The 27,612-nt window shown below is 41.3% G+C and overlaps 1 protein-coding gene across 1 annotated transcript in view; it reads left to right on the forward strand.

The window, feature by feature from the left end:
- The window catches only part of Abhd12 (abhydrolase domain containing 12, lysophospholipase), a 79,891-nt gene that overhangs the window by 34,989 nt on the left and 17,290 nt on the right, over window positions 1–27,612 (forward strand). Inside the window, exons 2-3 of the mRNA XM_026393037.2 lie at window positions 18,308–18,432; window positions 26,246–26,351. Of these exons, the coding sequence (XP_026248822.1) occupies window positions 18,308–18,432; window positions 26,246–26,351 (231 nt within the window). The remainder of the gene's footprint in view (window positions 1–18,307; window positions 18,433–26,245; window positions 26,352–27,612) is intronic.

A 27,612-nucleotide genomic window follows, 5' to 3' on the forward strand; every position in this document is an offset into this window, starting at 1 on the left:
TGAAAATTAAATTTTATATGATATTTTCATTTTATGCATTCGTTGCATGCTATTTGTAATCACTTGAATCTTGGAAAATTTTATAAATTCTTACTATTCCTTGAAAATATTTTGCCAGTCCAAGTTGTATTTAAAAAGTTTGACTTCTCTGGGGATTGAACTCAGGGCACTCAACCACTGAGTGCTGAGCCACATCCACAACCCCTTTTTGTGTTTTATTTAGAGACAGGGTCTCACTGAGTTGTTTAGAGCTGGCTAAGTTGCTGAGCTTTGAACTCAGGATCCTCTTGCTTCCACCTCCCAAGCTGCTGGGATTACAGGTGCACGCCTTTGAGCCTGGCCAGAAGTTTGACTTCCTATCCTATCAAGTTCCTTTTCCCATCTAGTGGGGGAGTTCATAATAGACTTGCAGCAATTCACCTTTGTTAGTTTATTAATTTCATCCCACCAGTATTTCTTGAGCATACAAATCAACAACTTGAATGCTTGTGTAGGAGATATTTTATAAATGATTATATAGGTAAGTATTTTTGGAGACCATGAAAGGGAAAGGAATAAGATTAAAAGAGATCAGAGGACCAACAGACTTTGCAGCAAAATGGGACAAGACCTGGAGGAAGGACAGGGTTAGGGAGCACACTTAGTGTTCCATGTGAGGACACTTGGCCTGTGCAAGAGACTGAAAGCAGCAGTAGGCACAGGCCCAGTGACTGAATGCAGAGGAGTGAGCAGCAGCATAGGTCACAAAGGGCCTTGAGTCCATGTTTTATATGCTTTTGCCATGGTTAAGGGGGCACTGGCATGATCAAATTCACATATTAACAAGGTCCCTGGCAGAATGGTAAAGAATGTTGGTGGTGGAAGGCAGGTATAAGGTTGAGAGTTCCGTTGAGGAAGTCTTTTCAGGAAGCAAGGGCATTGTTCTATGAAGTGGAGTGTTTGGGGAGAAATATTGAGCTTTCTAATTATATTTGTATTTAGAAGTTAACCAATATAAACATACAGATCATGTTTATAGTCAGTGAGTCAGTAGCCAGAGTGGCTCTGGTTCTCTTATTACCATCTTGGAGTGCTAGGTTCATTGTCTCCATTCAGCAAAGAATTGAAGAACAGGACACAAAAACTGCAAGCAAGAAGTAGGTTTATTGCAAAAGAGACAGAGATAGAATTCTCCAAAGAGAAGGGGCCCCAAAACTGGAAGTTTCTTTGGGAGTTTTGGCCTTTATTATCCCTGGAATTTTCTCCTTTCCTTATCTCCTCCCCTGTCCACACACTCCTCACAGTTACTGATTGGTGCCCCCTCTGTCCACATGTCTGTTTTTGTTTTTCTATTGTCTGATTGGGCCCCCACTTTTGCCAAGCAGGAAGTTGACCTCATCAGAACACCGTCTCTTTGCTCCCTTGTTCTGGCCCTCTCCCCAACTTCCTCACTCACCATCTTGCACTGGCTGCCTAAGCCCTTCTGCATCTCCCTCACTGTGTGGGCTTGTGGTAGGGCTCCATATCCCTTTCTAAGGTCAGGGGTGGCCAAGCAATATGCTTTGGCTAGGGAAACATGAGCAGAAGAATGTTTGTCTGAGAGATGGAGGAAGTATGTGTGGTTCAATCCCCAGCACCACACACACACACACACACACAAAATTTAGGACAACTAGGCTTGTCTGGACAAGAAGGTGACTAGAGGCATATGAGTTTGAATCAGGTTTCAGAGACTTGGTACAGATTGTTAAGGGGAGGGAGGAAGAAAGAAGAATGTCAGCAACATACCCAGGAGCCTGCCACAGTGCTTGTGGGCATGTGGCATTTTGGAGAGGGAAAATGGGAGAAGATCAAGAATTTATTTTTCAACATGTAAATTTTGAGTTGCCCATGAGATTCTAAATGGAAACCCAAGGAGATAGCAGATAAGGAGGTGAGTATTGGTCTGAGAGATCTGGTTCTTCCAAAGAATCCAGCCCACTGAAGTGTGTGTCTCTCGTTTCCACTGTGTGCATTAGCTCTGCTTGTTCTGGTCAGTCAGGGTCCAGGCCAACAGATCTGGCTCCCACACACACTTCCTCCATCTCTAGGACACAGGCTCTTCTGCTCATGTTTCCCCAGCCAAAGCAAGTTGCTTGGCAACCCCTGACCTTAAAGGAGTCCAGAGAAAATCAGAGCAGTTCTGGCCTTGGGCTCACAGTTTTCAAGACCTTCCTGCTGGTTCTCGGCTATTCACAAATACAGGTTTGAGTTTGCTCAGAACTGTGCCCTCTTCCACTTGTCTCAGGAAATGCCCTGGAGGACCTCAGGCAGAATGCATGCTGCAGCAGAATTTCTCTGGGGCTAGACTGGTACAAATGTCCTCAGACCTAGGAAAGAGACGTCCCTGCAGGAGAGGTTGCCATCTTGCCATTTGTCTTTCCAATTAGCCTCCCTTCACCACATTACTAGAGGCCACTGCTTTAAAACACAAATGTGGTAAAGAGCAAGTGAGATATATCAGAGAAAAAAAATAATAGAGCTTAACTTGATGCTTTAGTCAAGAAAGAGGCCTATGCAGTGAGGTTAAACAAAGCCAGGGTGTATCTCCCTCTCCCTAGCCTCTGCTGCTGGTTTCTGCTAAATTTCTTTAATTTAAAATTTCTTTAAAAATATAGAACAGTCCCTTAGGGCAGATTCCATTGCCATCCCAAGTGGAGACTCAGGAGACCCTCTCTTGGGGGTGGGGCTCTTTCCACCTATGCCTTAGCATCTGAGTTTCAATATTTATTCAGTAGAAGAGAGACAAATCACTATCAAAGTTGCCATCAGAAGACAAGCGGTCCCTGCTGTACTTCCTACTCTGCTGCTGTTAGCCAGGTCCCCACAGGCCTGTTTCTGTGCCCTTCTGTGGTGACTGTGAAGGGCATGTGTTTTTCCTCTGTGGCTCATCTGAAGGATGCTCATGGAGAGACTGGGCCACAGATTGGCCAGGCAGGGTTCTGGGCCCAATCCTGGGGAGGTGAGCACAGCAGGCAGGCAGGGGAGGGGGAGTGTACCAGCTGAGATCATGCACCCCTGAAAAATGAGGATGGTGTTACAGGGCACAAACCATGCTGCCGAGCTGAGGCAGCCACAACAGGCCACAACACATCAGAAACATTTCAGGCCTGTTCCTCAGAGTTGCAGTCATGAGTTTAGTAGAAGGGTTAGGAAAAGGAGAAAAGTGACACTCTCAAGGGAGAATGGATCTTCTTAGAGAGGAGAAGGATGATGTGACCTTCCTGCCCTCTGGTTTTATTGGGGATCCTAGGGAAGTTTCTAGAGCATCCCTCTCCAGTCCACCTCTTGACTTTTGATTGATAGCATAGGAGCTGCGTAGACCACCTCCAAGAAAGTATGGTGCAGTGCTCATAGATTAGGAGTTTTTAAGGATGTTGAGTTCCTCTGTTTTTGCCTTGATTTCCTGCCTCCTTGATCAGCTTTTTTAAAAATTTTTTTAATTTAAAAAATGTTTTAATTTATAAGTTTTTAATTTTTATTTTTTTTTTAAATTTGGGCTGGGGTTGTGGCTCAGTGGCAGAGTGCTTGCCTAGCGTGTATGAGGCACTTGGTTCGATTCTCAGCACCAAATATCAATAAATAAAATAAACATCCATTGACAACTAAAAAAAAATTTAAAAAAAATATGTTCTAATTAGTTATACATGAAGTTCATGACCCTTTGACTAGCCCTCAGCAAGTCTTCTTTGTGAGAGTCTTGATGTTTTGGTTGCCAGGATCATGGGGGTTGTGATAGTTTGGTGATAAGAGAGGGTCCAGGCTACTTCGTAGAGTGTAACAGGATCTTGAAACAATTTTTTATTTTTTTATTTATTTCTTACATACATGACAATAGTGGAATGCATTACATTCATAATTATCCATTCACGACACAATTTTTTGTAACTCTGTATATAATATATGTTCATGCCAAATTATGCCATTATACATGAGCTCTTTTTTTTTGCATTACAATTCTTAATACACCTTTATACCACAATTTATCATATCTCTGTTTATATATAAGGTATGTTGACACCAAATTCACATCTTCATACATGTATTTTGTATAATGGTGACTGTCTCCTACCACCATCCTTGCTTTTCCCCTTCCCCTTCCTTTCCCTCCCACCCCTATTCCCTGTCTAGAGGTAATCTTCCTCCCATCTTCCTACTCAACTTTAAGTCATCCCCCTTATATCAGAGAAAACATACGGTATTTGTTTTGGGGGGATTGGCTAACTTCACTTAGCATAATCTTCTCTAATGCCATCCATTTCCCTGCAAATGCCATGATCTTACTCTTTTTTAGTGCCGAGTAATATTCCATTGTGTATAAATTCTCAGAAGAGGATATACAATCAATCAACAAATATACAAAAAAAATGTTCATCATCTCTAGCAATCAGAGAAATGCAAATCAAAACTACTCTAAGATACCATCTCACTCCAGTAAGAATGGCAGCCATTATGAAGTCAAACAATAACCAGTGCTGGTGAGGATGTGGAGAAAAAGATACACTCATACATTGCTGGTGGGACTGCAAATTGGTGCAGCCAATTTGGAAAGCAGTATGGAGATTCCTTGGAAATCTAGGAATGGAACCACCATCTGACCCAGCTATTCCTCTTCTCAGACTATACCCAAAAGACCTAAAAACAGCATACTACAGGGACACAGCCACATCAATGTTTATAGCAGCACAATTCACAATAGCTAAACTGTAGAGCCAACCTAGATGCCCTTCCGTGAATAAATGGATTTAAAAAAAAAAGTGTGGCAATAGCTTTTCTTAAGGGATTGTAATTATGGCTGGAGGAGGTTTTAACATCCCAGGTCTCTTCTTCCAGGTGCTTGCCTGTCAGATAAGTCTCTTTATAGTTTCCATACATCTTTCATGTCCTTTTCCCTGCTCACCCATTCACAACTGACTAGCTACCTAATAGCAGGAATATAAAAGTGGCACTGGGGGGCTGGGGATGTGGCTCAAGCGGTAGCGCGCTCGCCTGGTATGCGTGCGGCCTGGGTTCGATCCTCAGCACCACATACCAACAAAGATGTCCACCGAGAACTAAAAAATAAATATTAAAAATTCTCTCTCTCTCTCTCTCCCCTCTGTCACTCTCTCTTTTTTATTTTATTTTTTTATTGGTTGTTCACAACATTACAAAACTCTTGACATATCATATTTCATACATTAGATTGAAGTGGGTTATGAACTCCCAATTTTACCCCAAATGCAGATTGTAGAATCACGTCGGTTACACATCCACAATTTTACATAATGCCCTATTAGTAATTGTTGTTTTCTGCTACCTTTCCTATCCCCTACTATCCCCCCTCCCCTCCCCTCCCATCTTCTCTCTCTACCCCATCTACTGTAATTCATTTCTCTCCTTGTTTATTTTCCCATTCCCCTCACAACCTCTTATATGTAATTTTGTATAGCAATGAGGGTCTCCCTTCATTTCCATGCAATTTCCCTTTTCTCTCCCTTTCCCTCCCATATCATGTCTCTGTTTAATGTTAATCTTTTCTGTCTGCTCTTCATCCCTGCTCTGTTCATAGTTGCTCTCATTATATCAAAGAAGACATTTGGTATTTGTTTTTTAGGGATTGGCTAGCTTCACTAAGCATAATCTGCTCTAGTGCTATCCATTTCCCTGCAAATTCTATGATTTTGTCATTTTTTATTGCTGCATAGTACTCCATTGTGTATAGATGCCACTTTTTTTTTATCCATTCATCTATTGAAGGGCATCTGGGTTGGTTCCACAGTCTAGCTATTGTGAATTGTGCTGTTATGAACATCGATGTGGCAGCATCCCTGTAGCATGCTCTTTTAAGGTCTTCAGGGAATAGTCCGAGAAGGGCAATAGCAGGGTCAAATGGTGGTTCCATTCCCAGCTTTCCCAGGAATCTCCAAACTGCTTTCCAAATTGGCCGCACCAATTTGCAGTTCCACCAGCAATGTACAAGAGTACCCTTTTCTCCACATCCTCGCCAGCACTTGTTGTTGTTTGACTTCATAGTGGCTGCCAATCTTACTGGAGAGAGATGGTATCTTAGGGTGGTTTTGATTTGCATTTCTCTGACTGCTAGAGATGGTGAGCATTTTTTCATGTACTTGTTGATTGATTGTATTCTCACTCTCTCTTTAAAAAAAAAAAAAAAAAAAAAAAGTGGCACTGGGAAGGTTGCCTGTTGCCTTCCAGAAGCAGAACAGAAAGTGACCTCTCATCTGGCTGAGTTGATAGAGAATCTTTGCAAGCACAGAGTGATAATGGTAGCTTAGGTGGAGGTGGAGGTGGAGTCATAATCTGAAGTGAAACCCCTGTTCTCAGGTACCAGAGCTAAGATCAAGAAGAGTTACCTTGGAGGCCTGATCATGGATGTAGACCCGGGGGGTGACTTTTTCCCCTCAATTTCACGGATGATGTTTGACCAGAGGGCTTCACATAGCACTCCTTAAGCCATACATTTTTTTTCAGCTCCAAGCCCAGGAATTGCCTCTCTGGAAACAAGCCCATTCACTTTAGGTTTTTTCAGTGCAAAGAGTTTGTGGGCTCCTGTGGTTATTTGACTGGCTTGTTTTCTCAGGAAAAGTCCATATGTGCCCATTGCTCCTTCATATCATTGCCCAATTTCATAGCTCAAAGTGGAGAAGGAGAAGCCAGCCTCCTGAATATAAATGACAGTTTCTATCAGTGGCATGCAACAAACTACTTTTTCAAAAATGAGTGCCCTTAAAATGTGTTCAAAGGAAATATTTTATTCCGCAGCAGGAAATAGTAAAAATAAAAAGGAAGAAATGGCAAATCCATTCAACTGGAAGCTTTCTTGACCTGAGTTGAAGACACAGCATTTTTTCCTTAAGCATGATCTCAGCCATGTGCTTTTTTCCCCCTTACTTTTGCCAATCCAATAACAAAGATGAGGTTTTGAGAAAAGGGAAAAAAAAGTTTTATTGCTGTTACCAAAATCTTGGTCCTTGTCCTTAATACCAGTCCAATAATGAGGACACAGTTTTGAGTAAAAGGAAAAAGAAGTTTTATTGCTTTGCTAGCAAAAGACAAACACATGGGACTGCTGTCTCAGATGATATGATTCTGCCCATCAGGGAAATAGGGATCTTTTAAAGGTGATTCAAAGGCTACATTCCATGTGTTCTCTGTTTCCCCAAATTAAGAAGTAGAAGATCCTGGAGGAGATGATCAAGAAGTTAAAAAACAAACAAACAACAAAAAAAACCACTTGCTGGTTTTAAAGAAGCAAGGGCTATATGCAAAGCATAAAGTGAACCATTATTAAATTGCTCTGCTAGCAAAGGAGAAACATTGGAGACTCCAGTTCCAGAATCTGTGATGGGGAGCAGATAGTTTTTAAAGACATGATCCAAAGGAATCCTGTTTCCAGACATAAGGAAGGAGAGATCAGGGAAGGGAAGATAACTGAGAAGAGAATCAGGAAGAAAAAGGGTAGGGGAAGGAGGTTAGGGGAGAAGGAAAAATTATGTACATTTTAGAACAGCAAAGGACTATATTCAAAACATTAAGTGAACCACTGAACAATCTTCCCAACCCCCAACCCCCGTGATAGGAATAGAACCCAGAGCCTTCTGCTTAACTAGGCAAGTGCTTTATCACTGAGCTACATCCCAGCCCTTGAGAGTTTTGTTTTGACAGGGAAAAACAGGAAATGAAAAATGTCCCTCTTGCTTTTCTTGAAGGGTGCTTTAAGTGTCATCCAGCCTGCAGGTCATGAGTATGCAGAAGGGTATGCAAACAATAGCACCAGTGAATTCCACAGGAAAGCAGCTAGTATAGCAGAGGCTGTGCCAGGGTTTACTTGAGAGCAAGGGCCTTTGGGGGGGCATTGTATCATTATTTTTCCTGTAGCCCGGTCCAAATACAAAGTCTTGACAGCGTAAACCAGCCACTGGCCCAGTTCTCCGGGCCAAATCTGATTTCTCTACACCTGGAGCATTTGCTTATTTCTCAACCTTGGCAGGATCACAGTATTCTCAGCTAGTTTCCAGGGATAGAAACTAACATTCCCTGTCCTGCTCTAAAGAGGACCCAGCAGTGGCCCAGCCTATATGAATATGGAACAGATGGGCTTTGATCCAGCTGTACTTCCCCCTCAGGAGCCTTTAATTTTGCCCTCTGGGTGGGGAATGGAGGAGTCACCATAGTCTTAAGCACATTTTGAGAGGATTATCTTTTGGAACAAGTAGAGAATAATATTTCATATTCTGTCTGTAGACTTATTCTTTAAATTTCTCCCTTGAATTTTTGTTTGTTTGTTTGTTTTAATACTAGGGAATTGAAACCTGGGGCACTTATCACTGAGTCACATCCCCAGCCCTTTTTATATTTTGAGATAGGATTTCACTAATTTGCTTAAAGCTTAAATTGCTGAAACTGGCCTTGAACTTGTGATCCTCCTGCCTCAGCTTCCTGGGTTACTGGGATTACAGGCATGTGCCACCACACCCAGTCTCTATTGATCTTTACAGTCATCTTCATAACTTGTTCATACTTAAGGATTTAACTTTAAAAGTTCATTAAACATGGTATCTGTCTACCACGGGAAAAAACGAGGCTAACCTTTGGCTCTAGAATTAAGTTAAAATTATAAAAATGTGTGATAATCCTTAATTATTTTGGTTATTGTTTTTGTATCTTTGACAATATTAAACAAAACAAACTTAGTTTCTCCTGTTCTGTGCTCGCAATACAGATAACTTTTGTGATTCTGAAATGAGGGTGACTTCCTACCCACAAGCAAGCTATCAGTTCTGAAGTGGACACCAGCTGGGCATCCTGTAGTTTATTTCATTTCTGACACTACATCAGAGTATATCAGGTCCACAGGTTCAGGCAGGGCTCAGTAACACAAAATGGCCCCTACTTTCAGACACAATCACAAGTCTAGGCTTTTGGAACTGCTGACCAACTGGCTACAAATTGGATTCCCATTGTTACAGGGCTAGGGCCTCCTGGGAAACTGAGGCAGTACAAAGGCTCCCGCCTTTAAACCTAATTCTAAAGATTTCACACATATTGCTCAGAGTGCCAGGCATGAGTTTATTAAAAGAAAGGGGTTTGGCACTGTGGTGCACACCAGTAGCTTGGAAGGCTGAGGCAGGAGGATCACAAATTTAAGGCCAGCCTCAGCAATTTAGCAGGCCCTAAGCAACTCAGCGAGACCCTGTCTCTAAATAAAATACAAAAATATTAAATGCCCCTGGTTCAATCCCCAGTACCCCGCCCCCAAAAAAAAGGAGGAGGAGGAAGAGATGACGACAACAGTAACACTGAAGGAAGAGAGTGGGTCCTCCGAGAGCAGAGGGATAGCATGCATCTCCTGCTCTCTGGTTTTATTGGGGATCCAGGGAAATTTCCAGAATCTGCACAGGTCCACCTCTTGACATTTGACTGACAGCAGGATGATAGAAAACTTTCAAGTCTCCATTGCTGTGACTCTAGGTCACTTTGACCTATGCCAACCAGTTTTAGTTGAAACCCCTTCTTACAGATTTTATGGTTAGGGGGAATTAGCCTTATTACCCTGAGTTTCTGGATCTAGTCTGTATAAGGGTCATAGAAACCCCTATTTCAGGGTAACTTGTATTCTTCTTATCGGCATTTTAGGGCCTACATTTCTTTTACAGATAACAGGTAGTTTGCTGAGGAATATAATATATCCTGTGGACGTAAGCCAGGCAGGGTTGCAGGTAAATTGCTTCTCAAAAGTGAAATTATGTAGGGGTGAGCACAGTGTGCCCAGTCTATAGAACCATTTCCCCAGCCTCACATTCCTATTACTCACATCTGTCTGTTCCCTATCACCATGATCCCTTTTTTTTAGGCTTCATTAATTTACTATAGGAGCTCACAAAATTCAGGAAACCACTTACTTACATTTACCAATATATTACAAAGGATATTTAAAAGACACAAACAGCCAAATGAAGAGATCTGGATAGGTCCTGAGTATAGGACCTTGTGTCTTCATGGAGTTGGGTTGTGCCACCCTTCTAGCACATGAATGAGCTCTTGTTCACCTTCCTACAAATCTCTGAACCATGTCCTTTTGAGTTTCATGAAGATTTCATCATGTAAGCATGATTGAAGCACAAATAGTCATGTAGAAATGTGATTGAACCAAAAGGAGGTGGTCTAGTGCTAATAGACCTGAGGGAGGAATCCCCACAAGGCCTATCCAGATTTTTCTTGGCCTCGCCATGCAGCAGGACCCCTCTGAAATGGGGGTCTTATGAAAGGTGGGAACATTATAGTTCCTGTGACTGCCTTGAGGAAAAGAAATTCTAGTTTCAATGGTCTGCCTTGGGAGAAAAGAGGGGCAATTGAAAGAAGGGCAGAAGTTCTGAGAGAAATTTTGCTTGCTGAGGCATAAAGCATCCCAACACTGTAACAGAAGAAAGTCTTTCACCTCATTGCTCTTAAGCTCTGCCAAAGCACTTCCGGAAGCAAGGACAAGTGCCAAGTACTTTAACAAGATAAACACATTGTTCTAGGTATTTAAGAAATAACAAGGACTACTGGAGTTATAAGCCAGGAACAATGAACAAAAACCAAAATACAAATATCCTATCAGTATTGCTTAATGATAGAGTCAGATTTCAAGCTAGCTCATTTTCTTTTTTTTTTTTTTCAGAGAGAGAGAGAGAGAGAATCTTTTTTTTTTTTTTAAAAGAGAGAGTGAGAGGAGAGAGGAGAGAGAGAGAGAGAGAGAGAGAGAATTTCCAACATTTATTTTTTTTTTAGTTCTCGGCGGACACAACATCTTTGTTGGTATGTGGTGCTGAGGATCGAACCCGGACTGCACGCATGCCAGGCGAGCGTGCTACCACTTGAGCCACATCCCCAGCCCGAGAGAGAGAATCTTTAATATTTATTTTTTAGTTTTCAGCAGACACACCATCTTTATTTGTATGTGGTGCTGAGGATCGAACCCGGGCCGCACACATGCCAGGCGAGCGCGCTACCACTTGAGCCACATCCCCAGCCCATCAAGCTAGCTCATTTTCATCTATAAATTCTTTATATTTGTTCCTTTATAACTAGATATAAAAAAAACTAGGGTGATAGAGCAGCTAATTATAAGTCACCAGTTTGGGTTTTCTTCCTTTTTTTTTTTTTTAAACTGGGGATTGAATCCCAGGATGTTTAACCAATAAGCCACATCACTAGCCCTTGGGTCTTGCTAAGTTGCTTAGGGCCTCACTAAGTTGCTGAGAGTAGCTCTGGAAATTGGGATCCTCCTGCCTTAGCCTCCTGAGCCACTGGGATTGCAGGCTTGCACTACCATGCCCAGCCTAAATCACCAGTTTTGAAATTAATTTTAAATTTTCAAAATTTTAGTTTTGAGAAAACCGCCAGCCCTTTTTATTTTGTTTTGAAACAAAACAAAAAAACTCCCTAAATGCCCAGGCTGACCTTGAACCTGTGATCTTTCTTCCTCAACGCCCCAAATTGTATGGATTAAGGCATGTGCTGCTGTGCCCAGCAAGAAATCCTTTTTGTAGATATGTACAATTAATAAATGCTCTTTTCGAGAAAATGTCCTGATCCAAAGACACAGAGACTCTTAATTAGTGGTCCCTTCATTTAGTTGTTGATTGATGTAATAAATGAATATGGCTGTGTATGTGTGTCTGGCAATGTGTTAGATACTGTGGGTTTTGTTGTTTTAACACTGTGTGTCTGTGTACACACATGCTACTGGATATTGAACCCATAGCCTCATGCATGCTAGACAAATGCTCTACCGTTGAGCTATGTGGCCATACCCTGTGAGTTGTTTTTTAAAATGATAGTCATAATCAGATCACACTCGAAGCCAATGAAACTAGAATCTCTGGGACAGATATCAAGCATTAGAATTTTATAAACTTCTCAGAGAATTTTAACACACAGCTAAGTGATTGTCAGCTCAAGCAACTTTCAACACAGAGTTGTCCTTCAGTGTCTTTGGGGTATTGGTTTTACACCCCACCATACCTCATGTGGATACCCAAATATGTGGATGTTCAAGTCCCTTATATAAAATGAGTATTTGCATAAAACTTGTATACTTTTTTTTTTTTTGAGGTACTAGGGATTGAACCCAAAGGCACTTTACCACTTAGCTACCTATCCAGTCCTTTTATTTTGAGTCAGGGTCTCACCTCAGTCTTCTAGCCTGAGCCTCTTAAGTAGCTGGGATTACAGACTAAATCATCTTTAGATTACTTATAATATTTACTCCAGTGTAAATGCTATGAAAATAGTTGTTATACTACTGTATAGTCTAGAAAATAATGACAAGAAAAAAATTTTCATTTACAGACAATTTTCTTTTTAATGTTTTCAATCTGCAGTTGATTGGATCTGAATATAAAGTTTATCTTATTTAAAAAAATAAATGACAGCAGAATGTGTTACAATTCTTATTACACATATACAGCACAATTTTTCATTTCTCTGCTTGTATATAAAGTATGTTGATACCAATTCGTGTCTTCATACGTGTACTTTGGATAATTATGTCTATCACATTCCACCATCCTTGCTAATCCCCTGCCCGCTCTCTTTCCCTCCCAACCCCGCTGCCCTATCTAGAATTCAATTTATTGTATAGTCAGTATTATCATGACCCCAAACCCAGACAGAGATCTCACAGAAAATTTTATGAATATCAGTAAAAAATCATCAACCAAATACTAGCAATCCAAATATAGATTTTTATATATACATTCTCTCTCTCTCTCTCTCTCTCTATATATATACACACATATATATGTATGTGTGTGTATATATATGTAAGATATTTATAGTATTATACGTCATAAAAAGTGAGCTTTATTCTAAAAGTACAAGATTAATTGAACTTACAAAAAAATCAATTAATGAAATGTACATATCAGGGCTGGGGATGTGGCTCAAGCGGTAGCGTGCTCGCCTGGTATGCCAGATCAGAAATCAGATATGCTCTGAGAAACATTCTGAATCTCTTCATGACTGAATCAAATTAAACTGATCTGAACTTACTCTGGCTTTGAGGGGTTAGTTGTTGTTGTTTGTTTTTTGTTTTCGTTTTTTGATTTGGTACTAGGGATTGAACTCAGGAATAGTTAACAACTGAGCCGAATCCCTATCCCTCAACTTACTGTGTTTTTTGATCTCTTTGGAAAGACTAAGGTATCTGACCTAATTTTACATTCTCTTTATTCTAAGAAACACCTTAAATTGATTTGTAGTCCAGCCCCTACTTGAAAGATAGTGGGTTGACATCATATACCTTATAGCAAAACCTCATAAAATGTTTATAAATCTCTTTCCTTTTCCCGGAGTTCCCTGTGGGTTCTGCCACATCTGTAGACATCTATGTCATTGGTGTGAGAATAACACTGCCTTCCAGTTAAGGACACCCTCACACACACATGGTGTGAGGTATCAGTGAGTTGTTGGATCCCAGAGAGGCAAAAGGCCTGAAGGATGTAGGACCCAGAAGAGTGGCTGGCTTATGGTCTGGTTCAGAAATGGCTCATTATCTTGTCACCTGCAGGAACTGCTGAATGTTGGCCCAAATCCTCCCCACCTCCTCTACTGGCTGCCAATTTCCTTCTCAGAAACTTGACCTTGCCAGGCCCCTTCTTCACCTGCTCCATTCCTTTCGGCTGCAGGGTGCATCTCCCTCAACCTGTTTTGCCCACATACCAAGCAGTTCAAATAAGGGCTGCTGTGTGTTGCCCCCTATACCAGTGATATAGTTATTTGTTCATGGTCTTTATCAGACAAGTAATCTTAAAAGTAAAATACCTGAACAGGCTGTGGCCAAAATTTTGACCCTGCACTTGGATATGTGAAGTCTGAAGATCCTTGGATCTCTTTGATCAAACCAGGTCCCACGTAGGCAAAGTTGGCAGTGTGTTCCCTCAGCCACATGGGCAGTGTTCATTCCTACCAGTAATCAAGAACAGCAGCTGCTTCCAGTGAAGAAGGACTACAAGAAAAGCAGTAGTACCAGTGATAAAGAAAGTTTTCTCACAAATAGTCACAAAAATGACACAATAAATAGGTAGCATTAACTTTTTAAAAATTGGAGAAAGTGATATCCCCCCCCCCACACACACACCCCCAAAAACTTGTATCTTTTAAAAAATTTTTTCTTCTTGGTCAGTTCTTTTTAACTTTTTAGGGAACAGATGATTCCTGCCTTTATAGATTATTTCAGAATATAAAGAAGATAGGGCTATCAAGTACAACTAAGTAAAACAAATTTAAAAAGGAAAAAAAGAAGAAGAAGATAGGGCTAGGGATATAGCTCAATGATAAAATGCTTGCCTAACATGCATGAAGCCCTGAATTCTATCTCCAGTACCACAGAAAAAAATAATTTTTAAAAATTAGAGAAGATAACTGCCAGGTCATCTTCTGTGGAGGTGCAGTCCTATAATCTCAGCAACTCAGAAGACTGAAGCAGAAAGATCTCAAGTCAAGGCTAGTCTAAGCAAGTTAGTAAGACCCTGTCTCAAAATTTTATGAAAATAAGAGCTGGAGCTATAACTCAGTGGTAAAATGCTCCTGGGTTCAATCCCCAGTATGAAAAAAGAAGATAGATGCTGTTCATTTCCATCTATGGAGGAATCATCACCCTGAAATATTCAGCTCAAGAAAGAAACTATTAATTTTGCAAATGAATAGAGATACTTTTTAGGTAAAATAAATGTCTCCGGAGGGAAAAACTGCCAGTGTCCTAGACATCTTTCACTTGGTGTCTTTCATTAAGCTTAATTATTTTGAGAGTATCTACATGGTTACATGTAGCAATAATTTTCTCCATTTTCTTGGTATTCCATTCTATATACTTAACCTTTGGTTTGTTCATTCATTGTTGGATGTTGGGGTGGTTTCAGTTTGGGGATATTGTGAATTCAGCTTCCATGAACATTTTGAAACACGACTTTGTATGGGTATTTGCTTTTCCTTCCCTCAAGGCATAAAATCTCAAACTAACAGAACACATTACAGTAGAGCAAAGAATGAGTGAGCAAGTTGTGGGAGGACACAGGAGTGATCACAGGTGGCCAGAACAGAGGACTCAAGCACAAGTTGAGCTTTTGGTGGTAACACGTTTGATTACAAGCTATTTCTTTTTTCTTCTTCTTTTTTTTTTTTTATGAACTCTCCATTTCTTTTGGAATCAAGTCCTGAATCCCCAGCCTCTTTTGACCACTCACATTAGATTTATATTCCCCCTTGCAGAGCATTTGTGCACAGAGGGTTATAATAGTTGAGGTGAGTTGCTGATTTTGTGCCAGGATTCATACACATGCTTCACATGCATTATTGTGTATAAGCCTTTTAGGAGCCCCGCAAAGGAGATGCCATTATTTTTTTCCCCTTCCTCCATATTTATTCATTCTCTTTCCTGCCCGCCTCTGCCCTCCACTGCTGGGAAATCAAACCAAACTCAGGGCCTCTTGCATGCTCGGCAAGCTTTCTACAACTTAGCTAAGATACCAGTTGAGACACCATTAGCATCCCCACTGTGCTTTGAGGAAAAGCAAGGCTCAACCAAGTTAAGGAACCTGCCCACAATTGTATGACTAGATAGTTGGCTGGTTGGATGTTAATCCAAACTTAAGATCTGGCACTTTCAAACACAATATTGTATACCTTTCCTCACTGCAAGGGTAGATTATGAATAGAATTTAAAATGCTAATTTAAACTGTTCTCCCACATCTAATTAATTCCTATATTTCTTAGTGTGTCAGCCCAGTGGCTTCTTTTGGATTGCCCAGACTTAGTCAGATCACACTGTGGGGTGTCTTGAGGCACCAAGTATCTCTCCCAAAGCCTGCCACAGCCCTGAGTCTGTCTTACTGGGCTGTGAGCACAGTGCCTGTGTGGATACTGATCTTTGCTGCCTGATTGTCTAATGCCTACAAGATGCCAGATGTTCAGTAGTGACTGCCGAATGATCCTAGGGTAAGAGTAATTTAATAGCATTACCAGATATGAATACTTGTCATCAGTTTTATTGAGGTATTTGTATAAGCTTTGTTAACTTATTGTTTGCATTTGTTTTATTTAGGTGTTATTTATTTATTTATAGTAAAATTGACCAATTCGCCTTACTTTAATGAGTCTTTTTTTTTAAACTGTCTTTTGTGTGGTAGATAATGCTTTCTCTCCCTTTTTTTAACCTTTATTTTATTTTTTTATTTTTATGTGGTGCTGAGGATCGAACCCAGCTCCTCGCAAGTGCTAGGCAAGCGAACTACCGCTGAGCCACAATCCCAGCCCAATTTAATGAGTCTTAACAACTGTGTACAATCATGTAGTCATAGCCACAATCAAGATAAAGAATACTCCCATAACTTCAGATTCCCTCATGTGCCTTGTGTTTGATTTCCTTCTCTATCCCAGCTCCTGGCAATCATCGTTCTTATATTTTCTGTCCCGGTAGTTTTGTCTTTTCTAGAATTTCAGAAAAATAAAATCATAGAGTCCACAATTTTTTGTGAATGTGTTGTATACCTTGGCATATTGCTTTTGAGGTTCATCTCTGTTGTTGCATGTCAACCATTTTTAAAAACCACCTTAATTTTTTTAATTAGTCCAGAAATAAGAAACCAATTCCAATAATGTTTAGTGTGGTTGAAGCAGCAATTCTCAAAGTCTGTTCTGCACACTTGGGGGTGGGCCCCAAGATCCTCTGTAAGTTCAGTGATTTTTCATAACATTGAGATGTAATTTACCCTTTCCACTCATCCAAGTATAAGAGGAGTTTTTCAAACACTGTGCATCATGTGATACTACAACAAATTGAAGGCAGAAGCAGATAGGATCCATCTACCTTCTGTTGAGCTGCCTGACTTAAGGAAATTTATAAAAATGTGAATGCCACTCTTCTCACTAAAACTGTGTTAAAAATAAAATAGAACTATTTTTCATGACAAATATTAATCATTAACATGTATTGGGCTGTTTATTATTTTTAAATTTTTTAAATATTTTTTTAGGTGGACACAATATCTTCATTTTTTTGGTTTGTTTTCATGTGGTGCCAAGAATCTAACCCAGTGCCTCACGCATGCTAGGTGAGCACGCTACCACTTGAGTCACATCCCCAGCCCAACTGTTTATTATTAATAGATAAATTGATACACTTTTTTGCAGTGTTAAAGATGGAACCCAGGGCCTCGTGCATGCTAGGCAAGTGGTCTGCACTGAGCTGCACGCCCAGCCCTAGACAAAATACCTTAATTTTAACTTTTCATATGATGGATAATAATTCATAGAAGCTATATAAACAGACATTTCTGTAGAGAGGTGCTGAGACCAAGCAGTGTGAGAATCTTTGGATTAGAGACATTTTTGATAAGGCCTCAGGAAGAGAAAGGAGAGATTCTGATGCTGGGGAGGGATAAGAAGGGGGTCTTAAAACCCTAGGGTTACTGAGTGTGAAGGGCCTAGAGAAGGGATGGGGCCCAGGGGTAGGTATAAATGCCAGGACAGGGCTTGACAGTCACAGTCTTGTTCTCAGCCCTCTGTCATCTCCTTGGACCTGGCTGGACAGGTTCTTCTGATATCCTGATTGTACATGCTTCCTACAAATAGCAAATGAGTAACTAACAAGGGCAGTTAGTTCACAGAAGGGTGACTGCAAGGCCCAGAGAAGGCTACTGTTTGCTGAGATGAAGTGGCAACTGGGCTATGATGTCAGGTGGGGTGCTTTCTAAGTCTGCTGTGTGCCGGATGATGATGATGAGGAGGAGGGTTATTATTATTATTGTTACTAATACTACTGTTATTATTATTATTGGTACTGGGAATTAAACCCAGGGGCATTTTACCACTGAGCTACATTTCTAGCCATTTTTCATTTTGAGACAGGATCTCATTAAATTGCTGAGGCTAGCCTCAAATTTGTGATCCTCCTGCCTCAGTCTCCTGAGTCACTGGGATTACAGGCGTGTTCTATGCTCCTGGCTGTCTGCTGAATTCTTACCCGAGAGCAATCATAAGAAATCAATAGGATTGTTTCTTTGGCTTTCAGGAAAAATAAAGACAAAAACTCTCCTCCTACTCAATATAATTCTAAACTCAAAAGATTCTCTGAAGTAATTATTTTGACAAAAGCAGATGGGAGGCTACTATTATTACTGGCAATATTCTGAGGAAAAGATGTGTGTGGTCCTCATTTAATGACTTTACCAGTGCTATTAATAAACAGTGACAAAATTGGACCTACTGATTTTTAATCTTTTAATTACTTCTCTCTTGCAGACGAAAGGGCCTATGGTTCCGACTGAGGAAGATACTTCTCTGTGTTTTGGGGTTGTACATTGCCATTCCATTTCTGGTCAAACTATGTCCTGGGATACAGGCCAAATTGATATTCTTGAATTTTGGTAAGTGGTGTATGTCAAATTTTTAATAAATTCTAGAATTTATTTCCATAATGATGTCTGATTTTAGTGTTTTTTTTTTATTTTAGTTGAGACTGAAGTTGTACCTAGTAAAATTTATAAATCTTAAAGATACAGTGCATAGTTAGGTAGGTAGTTAGAGCCACCACCCAGTTTAAGAAATAACACATTTCCATTGCCCAGGAAATTCCCTATGGCCTTTCCCAGTTGTAATGATTTTGTAATGATGGCTTGCCCTTCAGTGCTGCATTGTGTCCCACAATGACTGTACTGTGTTGGGTGTTGGGAACCTGTCTTGAGCTGTGGTGAATAAAATGTTGACGATGTAAAAAGTCAGCTGCCATGTTGGAGATGATTTGTCACTTGTACAGTATAGGAAGTTAACTGTCCTTGGAAAACAATGACCAATGAAAAATTTAGCAACTTTAAAAAAATAGTAATAATAATAATTAGGCCTTTTCTTTTTTTCTTTTAAAAAATGTCTATTTTTTCCTCCTGAACAACACCTTGACACACAGGCTGGGGATGTAGCTCAGTAGTAGAGTGTGCTTGCCTCGTTTATATAAAGCCCTGGGTTCCATCCCTAGTACCAAAAAAAAAAAAAAAAAACTGACATGGTTTGATTTTTGTGGAATTTCATGCTGGCCTTTTAAGTGGTATAGGCTCTTTGTTAGCTTGGACCCGGTTTTCAAAATTGTTTTGGGGGAAGTTGGAAGAAATGGTGTGAAAGTATCAAGCCTATGAGACAAAAGGCAGAAGGTAACCAGATGTGGGAACAGTCCCTTTGGGAGAATCATTTCACACTCAACCCATTTACTGCATGAAATAAGTCCTTGAAAATGAACTTGGACATCATTGGAATTGGATGAGGAGGGCTCTACACAGGCTGCTTGCCTGCTCTTTTGCAGGGTTGGTTTGAAAAGAGTGACTTTGGCCCTTGTGTAGATAGAAGCTTGATTCTCAGGAAGCTGGACTTCATGCTGTAGAAGCAGCAGGAGACTCTGTCAGGATTAGTGGGAATTGCAGGGAGAGGGTAGATGGGAGGAGCTGTGAGGTGCTGGTTGATGTGGATAGATGTGTGGTTTAGGAGATGCAAAGCCAGGGATTGGTGGAGGGTGGCAGGCACCTCTCTAGTGGTGCAGCACATTTGGGCTATGAATCTATAACAGACTTAAATCACAGAAACTTGGAGACGACTGACTAACATGGAATTTCTGCTCCCAACCCCCAACACTGTTCTGTTCCTACAGAGGAACAGAACAGTGAGGCCAACATTTAATGCTTTGTAAATCCAAATCAAGGTTTTTATTTTGGTATGTTATAATAACTGTAAAATACTTTCTACTAAGAGACACATTTGGTTTTTCTTTTTTCTTTTCTTTTTTTTTTTTTTTCTTTTTGGTACCAGGGATTGAACCCAGTGTTCTTAACCACAAAGCCACATCCCAGGTTTTTTTTGTTTTTTTTTTTTTATTTTGAGACAAGGCCTCACTAAGTTGCTTAGGGTCTCGCTAAATTGCTGAGGCTGGCTTTGAACTCACAGTCCTCCTGTCTTGGCCTCCTGAGTCGCTGGGACTACAGGAATACACCACCATACCTGGTGACATTTGATTTTTCTAATGGAAAAATTAGCCAAACTTCTAGAAATTTATGCTTACTAGAGGTTTTACCACTGTGAGAAGCACAACTTAAAAAGAAACTACGATATACTAAAATCAAGGAAGCTTTATTTTTCTGACATTAATGCCCCTTAAATATAAAAAGAAGAGAATTGGGGGTTCTATGTAAACACAAAAGCACAGGGCTGCAAATTTGCTAGTGACAAACTTGAATGGATTCTGCATGGTCATTTTAACTTTGCTGGCCCTTTCTTGCCTCAGGCCCCTGGGGACAACAGGGTTGTGTGAGGCATGTTATCCCCTGGGGCCTGGCATACTGTGGGGCCTCAGCAAAGATATGAATTGAATTTTCTTTAGGTTATTTATTGGGTTACTTTAGGTATAGTCCACAAATTTTGCTGGGCTGCTTTCCTAAGAAGATGGCAGATTGTTCCACCAGAGTAGAACTCTGGGTAGAATTAGCCTCTTTGGCACAGAGGGGAGGGCTGTGCATGCGCATTGGGGCTATCACAAGCCCCCAGGGAAATATCAGTCCTTAACACTTTCCTTTACATGTCTGTTACATGGAAGTAGGAAGCTTATGGAAGGTTTTCTTGGTTTTTTGGTTTGTTTTTTATCTCATTATTTTTTGCTCTGCTAGGAACAAATCCAGGCCCTCATGCATTGCTAGGCAAGTGCTCTGCCAGTGACCTACACCCCTAGCCCTATGGCAGTGTTTTGTTTTTAAGGGAGATTTTTAGTTGTCAAATAGATAAATACTGGTTTGGGGCCTCTTTTGAAAAGTTACTCAAAAAACTGGTACTAGGAGCAGCAATTGGACATTTCCTGCATCTTCACCCACCTGGGCACCTGCCTGTCTCTATACAACAGATGTCCCCTCACTCAGAACTGAGGAACCCTGGTCTCCAGGCCCTGCCACCCTCCCCAGGCAGCTGGAATGGGTCATGACAGCCCTTGAGGTCCTCATCAAGAATAGCCTTTTGTTTGCTGGGAGAAAGGGACATTCTCTGCACAGCTGCTTGAGGCTCCTGGCTTGTCAGTTTTTCTGTTCTTACTGTGTCAAGGTTTAAATGTCCTTGCCCATCTTCCCTGCTTTAGAGGTAGAGGAGATGGTAGTTTGGGCGCCCCCTGGTGGTGACCTGGAATTTTGCCTTAAGCCAGGAGAAGGCCTGTGTGGAGGGAGAAGGTACCTCTCTTCTTATCTCCCCCAGATTGGTATCATGACCTGGTGGCTGGCCATTTTGACATTGAAGGAACTATAACAATCTTTTGGGCCCCAGAACATGGTTAATATGGTCTTAAGTTCACAGCAAATCTGAAACCAAACTTACGAATCAGATAAATAAACTTTAGAAGCATAGCATCTGAGATTTTTTTTTTTAATATTTATTTTTCGATTGTAGTTGGACACAATACCTTTATTTTACTTGTTTATTTTTATGTGGTGCTGAGGGTCGAATCCAGGGCCTCGCACATGCTAGGCAAGCACTCTACCACTGAGCCACAACCCAAGCCAGCATCTGAGATTTAATGCATTAGTCTACTCTAAATACATTTTCATCAGCAAAAGGAATGTCTTTTGTGGTTTTGTGTTTTGTTTTTGTTTTTACAATACTAGGGACTGAACTCAGGCCCTCACCCTTGCTAAGCAAGCATTCTACCACTGAGCTACATCTCAACCCCTTTTAAAATTCTATTTTGAGACAAGGTTTCAATAAGTTGTCCAGGCTAGCCTTCGACTTGAACTTGGGATCCTCCTGCCTCAACCTCCTGAATAACTGGGATTACAGACATGCAACAGTAAAATATATCATCCTTCTAAAACAAACAAACAAATAAGTTGGTCAAAAACTCTGAATAGCTTAAATAACAATAGAAGTCTCTCCGAGAAACTCTTTGCTAACACTGTAGTATCTTGTTTCTCTCGTGTGTGTGTGTGTGTGTGTGTTTTGTGTGTGTGTGTGTGTGTGTTTTGTGTGTGTGTGTGTGTGTGTGTGTGTGTATCTATCTGCTTTTCAATACTTGGGACTCCAAGTCTGATTCCATCCAAAATATGTCCAGGTGATACCTGTCATCTGTGGTTTGGGAATCTGGAATATGTTCCTGGCTGTCATTCTGCCCTCCAATCAGGGATCAGGATGGCATATCCGAATGAGTAGTAAAAACAGACTGTTAGTTCAGAAGCCAGGAAAATAACTCTAGTCTGCGCACATTGCCTCGGGCCTTTCTTGGAACTAAGTTAGATTCCTATCCCCAGCTTTCTTTTCTTCCTTGCAAAGCAGTCCATGTTAACTCCCTATAGTTGTCTTTTTTTATCCGTTTGCTTCCTGGGGAAGCCCCTGTATCCCACATCAAGTAATTAGAATTTGATAAAACTCAGATAACCTGCTCAGTCTTTTCCTTTGTTGATACCACACCTGGTACCAAGTCTGCCCTATTACTCACAGTGATCAAAATGACATGAAGCCCCATACTAAAGACCCTCAGGCCATCACAAATGCCTGTCACAACTCAGTGGTGTTACCAGTGTCACCTTTTACCCAATATATTTTCCAGATTCACTACAAAAAAATATGACAAGTTGGGCAATATGGTGCACCCATATAACCCCCAATACTTGGGAGGGTGAGGCAGGAGAAGGATCCCAAGTGCAAGGCCAGCCTGGGCAACCACATGAGACTATGTCTCAAAATAAAATCTAAAAGGGCTGAGGATGTAGTTGTAGGGCTTGCATAGGTAACATGCAGAAGGGACTGGGTTCAATTTCCAGTACCATATAGACACACAAAAAGTATTACAGAGTAGGTTGCTTTCTATTCCTTTCACATGTTTATTCACCTACTCTACTAAGTGCCTGTATATGCAAGATCTTTTCTAAATCATGCATGTTGATGTCTGTGGTTGCTGATAGCAACAGCATAGCCAAAAGGTAGATAATGAAAAACTGGGGAAGAAGCCTAAGGACACAGGTGAGTCCTGCTTATCTGGGTGTCAGGGACCTACATGTGGATTTCCTGGGCTGTGCACTCAGCCCTGTTTGAGGTGAGCCTATAAGAAACATTCATAGAGAGGAGTACCCTTGCCCAGGGGCCCACTCATGTGGTGCTGCCCATAGGCCATACAATCTGTCCCTGCTCCAGTCTGTATTAAGCAGGAGGTTGGGCTCCAGTCAGCATTTAGTCACTAGGGCCTCAAATGGCTGATAGCCAAGGGAGATCTGATCATCTGGGAGGTTAGAGGATCCTATGTTCACCTGGTATGAGCCAGCAGGACTGAGGCACTTCTAGCCCAGGCATATCTCTCAGCACTGTTCAGGCCAGCTCCACCTCACACACACCCTGTCCTTCCCTTGCTTGGTGACATTTCTGCTTATTTAGTCCAGCACTGGCTAAGTGATTCTTACAGCCACAAGTCTCTGGAGCTGTTTGATCCTGGAACTGACCAGGCCTCATGTCAGAGAGTCCTCACACTAGAGGACTGCTAAGTAAAAGGGGTGGTGTCCACTGAACTGCAGAGCATTCATTGTGCCTCCTCTAAATCTAAATAAAAGGAAATTTGGAGACCAGCTTCCTAGAATGAGGCTATCTAGAATAAAATAGGGCCTCTTGGTTCCTGAATTTCTTGGGCTTGGAAACTTTCTGGATTAGTGCTAATCCTCAGAACATTTGGCAGTGGCCAGGGAATCCTCTTAGAATACCAGGGCAGTGTTTTAGTACTGGCCTCCTTCTTTGGACAAGAACTGAGCAAGATCTGAAGCCAAGCCAGCAGAGGCCTAGTGCATCAGCCCTTAATTGACACCACCCTCCATTTAGTTGTGGGGTGGGGAAGATCAGTTCCAGCTTCAGAGGCAGGCCTACTTAAATGAGTCTGGGTATAGGGATTGACAGTGGGCACCAGGTTGGAATACTTAGTTTTATTAAGGGCGTCATCTTACCTCACAGTTGTTAGATGGTGATGGTGATGCACATCAAACCTTAGCTTTCAGGTTCCAAAAGCATGCAATAGAGCAACAAAGTAGAGACATTGGAGTGGGTCATGAAGTGGAATCACCTTCTAGGCCTTCACTGGGTCCTCCTGCCAGGATAAAATCTGAGCTCCTTTATTGTGGTTGTGTCCATTTCTTGGGGTGCCCTAATAAATACACAGACTGGGAAACTTAAAACAGAAATTTACTCCCTCACAATTCTGGAGGACAGAAGTCTGACAGTAAAATGTCAGCCAGGCTTGCACTTCATCTGGAACTCTGGGATAGAGTTGTTGTTGCCTCTTCTATCATCTGGTGATGGCCAGAACCCCTTGACATCCCTTGGCTTGTAGATGCATTGGTCCAGTCTCTGCCCCATCTTCTCATACACCTAATGACCTCATTTAAGCCTAATTACCTCAATAAAGATCCTGTTTCTGAGTAAGGTCAAATTCTTAGGTTCAAGGCACTGGGACTTTCAAATATCTTTTGGAGGGACATGATAGCCTGTAACAAGGACACTTCAGGAAAGCTTTTAAAATTTAGTCTGCTTCTTATTGAAGAGATGGATTAAGAAGTTGGTGGCAGAAACAACAGTCCAGTGGAAGATTTGTCTCCTGGCATGGTATGGGGTAGACACTCAGGAGTTTCTGGGAAAGGAGCATGTATGTTCCCATGTCCTCGTGAGTCAGATGGTTCATTTATTCAGCAAATGTTCCTCAAGTCTTGGCATTTGAGGAAGTGAGAACTAGACAAGCACAGTGCCACATGATGTATGAGGTTAGTAGTGAAACCCTCTCTTCACCAAAGAAAGCAGTCAGCAGCTAGCGCTTCCTCCTAAAGACGAGGTTATGCCACACGTCAGTCTTTGTCACTGTGCCTGCTGTTTTAAGTGAAGAAATTGCTTCTCAGGGTTTGTGGGGGTTTTATTTGAGTTTTTCATTTTCAATTAAATTTCTCTTCCAAAGGTTGTGTTTGCCACAAGTAATAAAAGTACCATGGCGGGGCTGGGGATGTGGCTCAAGCGGTAGCGCGCTCACCTAGCGTGTGTGCGGCCCGGGTTCGATCCTCAGCACCACATACAAACGAAGATGTTGTGTCCGCCGAGAACTAAGAAAAAAATAAATATTAAAATTCTCTCTCTCTCTCTCTGTCCCCCTCTCTCTCACACTCTCTCTTTAAAAAAATAAATAATAAATAAATAAAAAAATGAAAGTACCATGGCATATAAGGGAAAAATTAAGCATCCCCCCCCCCCGACACACACACCTGGCATATATCTTTCTGTATTTTCCTGAGCCACACACACAAATGGGTTGTTTATGTTGACTCTGATTGTGTCTGCAGTAATGGGGTGGGGTTGCATAGTACCTTGTGCAATGGCTCCTTTCCTGCTCCTCTCATCTGCCTTTGTGTTCTGGATAATCCTCAATCTAAAGGCCCCATGATTTTCCAGTTTGGGGCAACAGTTTATTCAGCCCTCATTCTACTGACAGGTGACCTCTTCACTATAGGACTCCTGTTGCCTCATTGCATTCCCAACTTTACTTACTCTGGACAGGATTCCATGAACTCATTTATTTCACTGCCCCCACACCTCATTTTTTTGCTGTTCTTCCTGCATTAAGTGACAGTATTAGAAACTTTTTACCTCCTGCATTCATTGGATCCTTGGGTCCTGTGGGTCCAGCCCCAGAACATCTCATACATCACCCCTTTCCCATCAGCCTTCCACCTACGCCAGCCCACACCTCCAAGCACAGCTTAGCTGAGCTCTTATGCAGCCTCCTCAGGCCTGTTGAGGACATTTTCTTCATTCTCTTGCATCTCCTCACACCTTGAACAACCTCTCTGTTTCCAAGATCTGCTCAGATCCCATCCTTACTGCAGTACCTAGGAAGCTCTTAGTGCTCCAGAACCCTCAGACCCATCCCTGCTTGGGCCTAGGGGGTCCCATATGGTAGGGATCCTGAAGAAATAGTACTTTTACTTTTTGAGAGCTTCACCTCTGCTGTAAGCGTTGTATTTGTTGACACAGGCGTATGTGTGCAGACATGTATTTTATGAGTAGGTGTGCTTTTATGGGTGTGCATGTACATGCATGTATGCACTTGTGAGTGGGTTATGTGTGAGTGTGCATGTGTTTGTGCATGTGTGTACATGTACTTCCTCCCCCACTAACTGTGATTTTTATCTCCTTGTCCCCCCACAGTGAGGGTTCCCTATTTCATTGACTTGAAAAAACCACAGGATCAAGGTTTGAATCACACATGCAATTACTACCTCCAGCCAGAAGAAGATGTGACTATTGGAGTCTGGTGAGTGACTGCAATGCAGCTGCAGGGCTGAGGCACCAACTTTGGGGGCCTCTCCAAGAGGCTAGGAGAGACCTGCTTAGCTCTGCTAGTGTCTTTGACATTAGTCTCCAAAGTGTTGGTTGCTCACTTTTACCTTCACCCTTTCCTATTCCACACAGAAATCTCAGCTACATTTGATCCTGATGGTGAAGTATGAAGTGGCACCAAACTCTATCCTGAGGTTTTAAAAACAGCAAAGGCTTTTTAAACTAGATTATTTTTAAAAAGCTTTATTTCCAAGGTAAACAAAAAAATAAGCTGGAAATAAAGAGAATGTAAGCACATAATTGCAAGCACAGGTTTGAATGTACCTTTTCAGAGAAGTGAATATCTAGCTACTGAAAACAGTTTGATTCATTTCCACCTGTAGCACTTCTCAGGAGTGGCAATGGTAGTGCTTGCTGTCTTCTAAGTATTTTCTTTATTTGCCACAAATTTAAACTGGACTTATGCCCTGTGAGTTCTCTTTGTCTCCTTGGAATACACTTTAATGCTTTGGTTTTTTGTTTGTTGGTTAGTTTTTTGGTTTGTTTGTTTATTTAGATAGATAGATAGATAGATAGATAGATAGATAGATAGATAGATAGATAGATAAGCACATGTTACTGAATCAAAGCTGACCAGTCTCACTGTGGCATTTTTTCCCCCCTCAGAAGCAGCTGTGAATCACTGCCTCTTTATCTAGCCGGGTTTAGTTTTCAGTAGCCATAGAGTCTCTTTCCACTGTCTCAGAAAACTGCTGTGTATGTGAGAAGTTTGTAAATGAAATGCCTTGAGTAGATTCCCAGTGTACACGAGGGGACACTTCTAATAATGGTCCTTAGTAAAGAACTTTAAAGAAAAAGGGAGATTTTTGTTCTTAGAAGTTCGTTGTGGGATTAGAGTCTTTTGTCAGTTTCTGACTTGATTTCATCTGTCAGTCAGTGACACGTGTTCCTGTGGGACTCCTCACTTTCTTATGTCAGAAGCTTGAACTATTTTACTCAGAGCTATTTTATGGGAATGGTTTGGACTCCACTGATGAACATGGATCTGTCATATTGCAGGAGGGGTGTTTATGGTGATGGTATTTAAGTTTAAAACACCAACAACACCTACATAAATTATCAGTTACCCCCCAAAATTTTAATATCAAGTCTCAAAGTAGCAACAGTCATACAGTGTATTTCTGGATGCCAGTCTCTGCTCCATTCATGCCCTGTGCCTTCATGATGATACCAGA

This window comes from Urocitellus parryii, chromosome 6, assembly GCF_045843805.1.
Source record: "Urocitellus parryii isolate mUroPar1 chromosome 6, mUroPar1.hap1, whole genome shotgun sequence".
In the NCBI taxonomy this organism is placed as follows: domain Eukaryota; kingdom Metazoa; phylum Chordata; class Mammalia; order Rodentia; family Sciuridae; genus Urocitellus; species Urocitellus parryii.